The sequence below is a fragment of the Chiloscyllium plagiosum genome, chromosome 17 (genome assembly GCF_004010195.1).
Source record: "Chiloscyllium plagiosum isolate BGI_BamShark_2017 chromosome 17, ASM401019v2, whole genome shotgun sequence".
In the NCBI taxonomy this organism is placed as follows: Eukaryota; Metazoa; Chordata; class Chondrichthyes; order Orectolobiformes; family Hemiscylliidae; genus Chiloscyllium; species Chiloscyllium plagiosum.
This window is the reverse complement of record NC_057726.1, coordinates 51,649,131-51,659,158: the sequence shown is the minus strand read 5'-3', so window position 1 is coordinate 51,659,158 and position 10,028 is coordinate 51,649,131. Positions and strand designations below refer to the sequence as shown.

General features: G+C 38.5%; 1 protein-coding gene across 5 annotated transcripts in view; it reads right to left on the bottom strand.

Moving 5' to 3' along the window:
• Positions 1-2,279: 2,279 nt before the first annotated feature.
• ripor1 (RHO family interacting cell polarization regulator 1) overlaps positions 2,280-10,028 on the bottom strand; it is a 342,903-nt gene continuing 335,154 nt past the window's right edge. For all 5 annotated transcript variants that reach the window (XM_043707051.1, XM_043707049.1, XM_043707047.1 and 2 more), the window contains 2 exons: positions 5,032-5,119; positions 2,280-3,176 (listed from right to left, as the gene is read on the bottom strand). In XM_043707051.1, the coding sequence (XP_043562986.1) occupies positions 3,079-3,176; positions 5,032-5,119 (186 nt within the window). In that variant the 3' untranslated portion in view covers positions 2,280-3,078. The remainder of the gene's footprint in view (positions 3,177-5,031; positions 5,120-10,028) is intronic.

Below are 10,028 nucleotides of genomic sequence, written 5' to 3'. Positions count from 1 at the left end.
TATTCCAGTCATATGTGACAGTGATAAGTTTTCATTTACTAATCTACCAGTTGGAATTAAATATCCACTCACTCAATGACTAATTGAAATTTGTGCTGCAAGAATATATTCACATTATTTTCTTTACAAAATGGAACTTATCCAAAGCTCTACTGCCTGCATTCCAATTCCAGCCTAATTCCATTGACCCATAACCCCTGTGTTTGCTGATCTACGTAGCTCCTAATTAAGTAACAGTCTGATTTTAATGCTTGAACTCTTGCATTTAAATCTCTTCATGCTTTCCCACTGCCCCTCACTCTACGGTCAGTAATCTCCAGCCCTGCAACATTGAGAAAATTCAATGCCTGAAACACTGGTCCCTTCTGCATACACTCCTGTTGCTGCCTTACTGTTGATGGTCATGCTTTTTAGCTGTCAAGGCCTGAGGCTCTTGAATTCTCTGCCTAAACCTTTCTGTCTCTCTCTCTCTCTTCCTTGAAGACATTCCTTAAAACATGTGGTTATCTGTCCTCATATCGGTGTCTCAGTCAATTTATTTGATTGTGCCTGTGATGCACCTCACAATGTATTACTACATTAAATACACTATATAAACGCAATTGTGGAATTCTTGTACTGCAGTGGTAACTTCCTCACAAGATCAAAGTCATATCTGTTCCAAAGGAGTGTAACAGCACAAGTGAACAAGTTGATTTGAAGATATATATAAATGCAATTGTAACTTGACAAGAAATGGTTTCATTCAACCTAACTTTGTTGCATGCAAGCTGAAATCCCAGATATGGTGCAGTTGAGCAAATTCTGCAATTCAACCTTTTTCACAAAAAAAGTTTTACTTTTAGGGGGATGGATGTTTTGAGTACCAGGAGAGCACAATTTTATCAGATACAGCATTAAAAAATGACAGGTATCTTTTGTTAGCTGCCCCAGATTATGCCGGGCTTTTCCATTATATCCTTGAATATGTACACTAGAGTTGGTGCAGACACAGGAGTGAGAATACAAAAAGACTGCAAGGTGTCTTCCCAACTTATCCTGTCACTTTTCTGGTAAGATGATCAGTCATTCCTCCAGTGAAGGGTGTCTAAAGAAACCCAGTGGTGAAGTGTGCTAAAGACCTCTGTAGACCAGAGGACCAGTAACATCCTGGGGATGATTTGAAATTGATCAGGAGTCCAGGATTAACATTAATAGACATATCCATCCCATCCCATCCCACCCCAGCAACAACTGCAAAGTCACAGTGAGATGTCCAGGAACATAGCTAAAAGCATCTCTGGGAAGCACCTACATAAGTTTTACAAAGTTGGTTTGGCATTTCCAGTACTTCCATGCATATTTTACCACTGAATGTTGTGAAGGAGTATTAATACTTGTTAACTATTTTACTTATGTAGAACAGCTTGTAGTAACAGGTACTTTCCCTTCATAAATTATATCTTCTTAAATATTTTCCTTGATTCTTGCTCCTCCTTATTAGGTGTTTGCCTTCATGACACAACAATTGCAAGGAGTTGTTGATTACGATAATCATGCAAGACTGAGTGCTGGATTAAATCTTGTTCACTACACTAGAAGCCCACACATATATTTATGCAGGTGCAAACAGCGGCAGCAAAACTGACCCAAGATGTAGAGATAAGATATGAGGAAGTTAAGTTTAAGTTCTACGGCATGAACAGATGGTAGTTAACAAAGCAGAGACAGACAAGTCATTCACATTTCCATTTTAAAAATATGGACAAAGCAAATCCAGAATATTAAGACAAGGCAATGGAACATTTAAATGAGTAAAAATAATATTTAGAACTAATATTGCAAAGAGGTGTTAAGCTCAAGTTTGGCCACTCACAACTATGTCACTTCTTAACCTTTGCCATGTATAATCCATTGGCACTGTAATGTATTGTGTAATATCACATGTTGACACATTGTACATTCTTCAGTTTCATTAGCTCGAGAAGCTCAAGCCTCTTCCTAGATTCTAGTGCACTGCTAAAAGAGCTCTACCTTTTCAGCAGTACCATCACTTACTTGACACAAACAAGATTGGGAGTATGTTCAATTTTTATGGTTTCTCACAGAGCTTGGCAATTATGCTTTCCTAAACTAATATCAGTAAAAGCATATCAACTCATCTTTCATTTCATTGATGGTTCAGTGTAAACATTGCATTTCTAAATAATTGCAATAAGACCCTTTAAAATGCTCGAGTCAAGATTTTGAAGGGTAGAAATATGGAGCTATATCTTGCTATTTGAAAAATCTCAAACAAAATGATTTGAACTTTTAGGATATTACAGCATCGCATTTAATGAAATTTTATTTATGATCACAATTCACTTTTACTTACATAATACATTTATATAGAAAATCAAAGTATATCTATTTACTGCACCACGTGGAAAATAGTAAGACAGGTTTACAAACTCAAAATTGCAGTTTATCTTCTTACTGCAATTTAATTCAATATTAAATAAAAAAAACTGGACCTTTTTATTGTACATGTAATACTTGAATGCTCTCCACCTTAACACTAGGCACTTGGTCGTGAAGCAGCACTTTAGTTTCCTGCCTCCAAGAAGCAAGACATGCAGAATTGTAGGTAAATATTTCAGCTGTGGCTTTTAGAGTAATCTGTCTGCCAGGATCTTTCCTCTGTCAAGGTTAACCACTCTTATGTGGATCATTCACACATTCAATTGTTCAAAGTGCATTTCCACCGAGTCCCAATTTGTTCATAGTTTCTTTTACCAGGAGATCTCCTCCAAGTTGGCTTTTGGGATATCTTTTGTCATACGTGATAAATTAGCATTGCTTTGCCAATGTTTCCCAGATACTTTGGGAAACTGCTGAAAGTGACTTTTCCAAATGGTAGCATTTCCCTTTTTCCCCCAAGCCCACTCCCAAACCTAGGAAAAGTTACGAATGCTGCTACATCTGAAATATTGGAAACTCAGATGTAGCTTAGCTTTTAGATTACTTGATGGTTTGGAAACAAAAGCCACGTTGCTTCAGAAGCTCCTTTCAGGAAGACGCTGGCCGTTTTCTTTGCTAAACATTAAGTGCCCCCAGTTAGAAAGCTGTACTGGCCATACTGACTGATCCCAGGAGCATGTGCATACTATCCAATGACTCTTCCATCTGTTTGTAGGCAACTTTACCTTCTTCACCTGTCAGAGCATTGGGAAAAAAAAATCACTTTATATAGATGACAAGAACAGTAATACATAAATCACAGTAACTGTAGGTAAGATGGGAATGGACGGATGTACAAAGTGAGATTGGATCTGTTGGGATTATATTTATTAGATGTAGAAGAATGCAGGTAATCTCATACAAGCCCATAAAATTCTAGACAGAGAAAATGTGGGAAGATGTTCCTGATGGCTTGGAAGTCCAGAAGCAGGGGTCACAGTTGAAGATACAGGAAGGCCATTTAAAACTGAGCTGAGAAATTTCTTCCCCCTAAGTGGTGAACCATTGGAACTCCCTGTCACAGAAGGTGGTTGAAGCCAAAACATTGACTATTCTCAAGGGGGAGTTAGGTATAATTCTTAGGGCTAAAGAGATCAAAGGGTATGGGGAGAAAACAGAATATTGCGGTGGATGGTTGGCCATGATCATATTGAAGGACAGAGAAGGCTGAAAGGGCGGAATGGCCTATTCCCACTATTTCTGGGCTACTTATCTGCTTTTCAATGTGCTCATCTGACAAGGACAGTCATTCAGTTTAATGTTTCATCTGAAAGTTAGCATTTCAGATAGTACAGCAATTTCGCAGAATATTAGGCCTGCATTACTTGATCATGCTCTTAGATTGTGATTCAAAGAATGTTGTCTCACTCAGTTGTGTTATCAAACTAAAGTTGACACCTTGAACAATGCTGTGGAATTCCTCCCCAACAATCTCGTTCACTTCACTTCCCCCTCTTGTATTATCAAGAGTTTGATGAGTCCCATATCAATCATCATATGGGACTCATCAAAACAAGAACCTTATATAAAACCAAGATAATTTAAGTATGTATAACACTGGCAGTGAATAAACGGATACAGTGGAAGAAATAGGATGGAGTATGGACATTGGATTTAACAGAATCACAGAAATGTTAGGGCACACAAAGAGGCCATTCAGCCCATTATGCTTAAAATGGCACTATGAAACATACTTGAAAAGCCAATCTCCTGCTTTTCAAGATGGACTAAATACCAGTTTCATCAAAGAAAATGCTTCTTTAACCAAAAAGTACAGTCCATGAACATCAATTGAGGGTGAGTATTACGAGAACTTAATGTGAGTATATTTTTATCATTGTCATGGTATGAGTGAATCTATCTGTTCCAAAACATTGGGCCATTTTCTAAAAATTTAGTGTATGGATGTAGGTTTGCTCGCTGAGCAGGAAGGTTTGTTTTCAGGTGTTTCATCACCATACTAGGCAACATCTTCAGTGAGCCTCCGAATGAAGCTTAGTGTGTTTCAAATAATGAGGCAATCAAACCTGATTTTTGTTAAAAGTACAACTGTGCTCCATGATTCACATTGTGGGCACATTTTGGATCTAGATTTATATTATTAGAACTTGTTCAGACATCCACCTAGTTCTACTGATGATCAGAGTTTGGTCTGAGAACCAGGGCCTATTAAATCACCAAACATCACATTCTCAATTATTGGAAAGGATCCTGAGGATAAATAGGAATAGACGGAAAAAGAACAGAATCAAGAAATTTCCCTGCAGGTCACAAAAGTGATGACCTCTCAAGGTAACTTCGCTTCCAATTTGACCAAAGGTCATATTAAATCTTAAAAATGTGTAAATTCTTAGCTTTGTATTTTTAATTTAGCTTAAAGCAATTTAAAACAAAATCAGACAAGATATCAGCAGTTCATAGATCTCCTCCAGTTATTGACGAGATACACAAAGGTGAAGCACCCAGTAACTTGTCCCATCAGACACTGAACAGAATTAAATTCACGTAACATGCAAGTACTGAATTTGTAATAACAACTACAAACCTTACCAAAAGATAGGAGGGTCTGTTTAGCAACATCACGAACTTCTTTATCAGTCTGGCAAAGGTAGACTAGTTGATCGATACTCTCTTTGGCCTGAATAAAACAAATTAAGTTAAAAGAAAAATCTCAGCAGAATTCATGATCTTTACTAATCCTAGAATTAATCAATTTATCGTTTCTTTTGCCAAGATAATTTTCAAAACTCAAATGGTTTTCTACAATCCATTTCCATTTGTTGCAAATAGGAGGTTTTGGGTATGACTTTGTATCAGAAATGAACTGAAGGGAAGCAAGGAGAAACAGCAGACTATTTATAGGTAAAGGAGTTTAATTAAATAGCTGGGAAACTGAAGAAAATAACAAATTCATAAGTAGAAAAGTGCTAATTATGCATTTCATTGTACTTCTCAAAATCTGCACCAACTCAAACAATCTGGTTACCTCGATGACCAATCCTGATACAGGTGGTAAATACCGCAAAGTACCTTGATCAGGCAGAGTCAGCATGGATTTACAAAAAGGAAATCATGTTCAACATATCTACTGAAATTTTTCCAGTAGAATGGATAAAGGCGAGCCAGCAGATATGGTTTACTTTTAGAAGGCTGTTGATAAGGTCCCACATAAAACGCTGACGGGAGGATGAGCTGTGAGGAGGAAGCAGAGATGCTAGAGTGTGATTAGGACAAGCTGTACAAGAGGGCAAAAACACAGTAGATGCAGTATAATGTGAATAAATGTGAAGTTATTCACTTTGGGAGGAAAACACGGTAAGGCAATTATTCAAATGGCTATGAATTGAGGGGGGGAAATGTGCTACAAAACGTAGGTGTCCTTGTACACCAGTCACTGAAGGTAAACATGCTGGTCAGGTGCTGCAGGCTGTCAAGGTGACAAATGGTATGTTGGCCTTCATAGCGAGAGGGTTTTAATTCAGGATCAGGGACGTCTTGGGCAATTATACAGGGTCTTGATGTACCACACTGAGAATATTATGTTCAGTTTTGGTCTGATCTGAAGAAGGATATTCTCTCTCTAGAGGGAGTGCAACAAACTGATTCCTTGGATGACAGGAATGACATATGAAGAGAAACTGGATTGGTTAGGTCGATAGTCACTGGCAGTGAGAAGCGTGCGGGGGAATTCAGAAACATTTTAACAGGACCAGACTGGGTAAGTGCAGGATGGCTGTTCCTGATGGCTGGGTAGTCCAGAACCAGATGTCACAGTCTAAGGATATGCAATATGCCATTTAGGTCTGAAATTTCTTTACCCAAAGCCTGGTGAGCCTGTAAAGTTTTCTGCCACAGAAAGGAGTTGAGGTCAAAACATTGAATGGTTTCAAGGGGTCAGTTAAAGTTCTCAGGGCTAAAGAGAAAGCAGGAAAGGTTACTGAATTGGATGATCAACCATCATCACATTGAATGGTTCAGAAAGCTTGAAGGGCCATATAGCCTGCCCCTGCTCCTACTTTTTGATTCTATCAGCATGTAGTACTGAGCAAGGTTTCTTGTTTTAGGTATTTTGCTGCCACCCAATTCTCCCTTGTTTTGTCTTGGACCTACATAATGATTAGTGGTAGAAGATACACTAAACATCTACAGAACAGGCACTATTCTTAGATAAAGTGGTTTATTGTAATGATAGTAGTCATACTTATTATTACATTTGTTCAGATAAATTTACTAGGACTTGAGAAAACTGGTATGGATCCAGCTGCTCTCTCTATAGTAGAATTTGTCCTGTGTGTGACATCAATGGAATGGGTGTAGCCATTGTAATATTGTCATGAACTCCCTTAAGAAGCATTACCTTATGAATCAACTTCAATCACTCAGCTCACTTGCACTACTGTGTGCCCCCAGTTAACTTAGGAGAGGGATGAGAGGGCATTCACTCTTATAAGCACTGTCAGTCAACCCTACAGGACATAGGTACTCTCATTTACAATGCACAAGTAGTGCCTTCCTCCCCTCCGCTCAGGGCAGGTACTTGTAGAATACATTCCTTTGCTGAATTGCTGCTCATCAAAAGAGTCTTAGTGATGGTTTTCTACATTTCCCGTTCCTACAGAGCAATTTGCAGGTATTTGTCAAGCTCTTCTCTCATTAGTGCATTAATTTTCTGAACTTTCTGTTCAATTTTGCTTTCAGTTCTGATGAAAGGTGCTCACTCAAAACTCAAACCTGTCTCGATACTATAGATATTGGACTGGTCAGCTGTATACCTCACTCATTGCCCATTAGAATTCAAAAATATTATAAGGTCCTATCACTTCCCAAAAAGAAGAAAACTGAAGAAAAGCTAAAAATAACCAGCCAAACATCCTGGAGAGAAAATTCCATAATCTGCGATCATGATAGAGACCAGTAACTTGCTTAATTCTTTTTTAAATGACCTGAAATTTCAACTGTTTCTCTTAATCGTGTGGCATAAGGTTGATACTTTATGAATTGTTCCTGTCCTTTAATCTAATTCAGTTATTTTACAAGACTACAAACATGTATATATTGTAAGTGGTAAACTGAGTTATACATTGGAAGCTGCAGAAGCAGGTTGATATCCCAGAAAGACATTTTGAAAAATAATCACATTCTTGTTTTAAAAATTCATAATAGGAGCATGCAATATTGAGAACTGGGTCAGGTATGAGGATAGCTTTTTCTGTTGCATTTAAAGCTGATCATTAAACAACCTGATATATCTACACAGTAATTCAGGAATTAGTGACAGCGGCAAAATTACTTTTCAGTCTTCAGTTATTGTCATTTTCAGAGGAGCTGAGTCAGTATCATTATGGCTCTAAGGGTACTTACAAAGGAAATGTCAAACAATTATAGGCCAGTCAGTTTTATTTAAGTGATGGACATGTTGTTAGAATGCAATCTTGAGATCTCAGATAAACTGTCACTTAGAAAGGCATGGACAAGTCAGAGATAGTCAGCATGGCTTTGTTAAGGGAAAGTCATGCCTCGCAAATTTGATTGAAATCTTTGGGCAAATGACAAGGAGATCGATGAGAGTACTGCAGTGATTGTTATCTATATGGATTTTAGTAAGGCATTTGACAAGGTTCCACATAGCAGACTGGTCAGAAAAGTAAAAGCCTAGGGATATAGGCTGATGTGTTGAATTGGATTCAAAGCTGGAAACAAAGGCTTATGGTCGATGGCTGCCTTTGCAGATGGAAAGCTGTTTCAAGTGGTGTTCTGCAGGGCTCAGTGTTGAGATTCCTGCTGTTTGATTTATACATTAATGATTTAGACCTGAACGTGGGGTGCACATTTGGGAAATTTGCAGACAACACAAAAATTGGCCATGTAGTGGATAGTGTAGAGGGTTGCTATAAGCCCCGAAGTTATATACTGTAGATGGGTTGGTGGCGTCGACAGGAAAGTGATAGATGGAGGTCAGCTCTGGTAAATGTGAAGTAACGCATTTAGGGAGGTCAAACAGTAAGTGGGAATACACAATAAATGGGAATATGCTGAGAGGAGTAGTTGAAGTGAGAGATCTTGGTGTCCAAGTACACAGATCCCTAAAGGTAGCAGTATAGGTGAACAAGGTTGTAAAAAAGGCATATGGAATACTCTCTTTCATTGACAGAGGAATAAAATACAAAAATAGGGATATAATGTTGAGACTGTATATCCACTGATGAGGACACAACTGGAGTATTGTGTGCAGTTCTGATCACCTCATTACAGGAAGAATGTAATTGCTCTGGAGAGAGTGCAGAGATTTATTAGAATGTTGTCAAGGCTGGAGAATTATATCTACGAGGAGAGACTGGATTGGTTTCCCTGGAACAGAAAAGGCTTAAGGTGGACTGGGTAAATAATGTTGCTAGTGGATCTAAAGAAAGGGAAAGCTTACAGGATGGCTTTTTGGAACAGCTTGTCATGGAGCCCACAAGAGATCAGGCTATTCTGGACCTAGTGCTTTGCAATGAACCAGACTCTATAAAAGATCTTAAAGTAAGGGAACCCTTAGGAAGTAGCGACCATAATATGGTAGAGTTCAGTCTGGAGTTTGAAAGGGAGAAGGCAAAATCGGATGTAATGGTGTTACAGTTGAATAAAGGTAATTATGAGGGCATGAGAGAGGAACTGACTAAAATAGACTGGAAGCAAAGGCTAACCGGGAAGACGGTAGAGCAAAAATGGCAGGAGTTTGTAGGTATAATTGAGGACACTGTACAGAGGTTCATTCCCAAGAAAAGAAAGATTAACAGGGGAGGGATTAGACAACCTTGGATGACAAAGGAAGTCAGGAAATGTATTAAAGAAAAAGAGAGATCCTATAAAGTGGCTAAGAACAGTGGGAAATAAGAAGATTGGGAGGGATACAAAAGCAAACAGAGGATAACAAAGAGTGTAATAAGAAAGGAGAGGATCAAATATGAAGGAAGGCTAGCCAGTAATATTAGAAATAATAGTAAAAGTTTCTTTCAGTACATAAGAAACAAACGACAGGCAAAAGTAGACATTGGGCCACTTCAAACTGATGCAGGAAGCCTAGTGATGGGAGATAAGGAAATAGCAGGAGAACTTAACAAGTACTTTGCGTCAGTCTTCACAGTGGAAGACATGAGTAATATCCCAAAAATTAAAGGGTGTCACGGGGCTGAGTTGAGGGTTGCCATTACGAAAGAGATAGTGCTAGAAAAGTTAAAAAGTCTTAAAATTGATAAATCACCTGGCCCCGATGGGATACACCCTAGAGTTCTGAGAGAGGTGGCTGAGGAAATAGCAGAGGCATTGGTTGAGATCTTTCAAGAGTCACTGGAGTCAGGAAAGGTACCGGATGATTGGAAGATGGCTGTTGTAACCCCCTTGTTCAAGAAAGGATAAAGGCAAAAGATGGAAAATTATAGGCCAATCAGCTTAACCTCAGTTGTTGGTAAAATTCTAGAATCCATCATTAAGGATGAGGTTTCTAAATTCTTGGAAGAACAGAGTCTGATTAGAACAAGTCAACATGGATTTAGTAAAGGGACGTC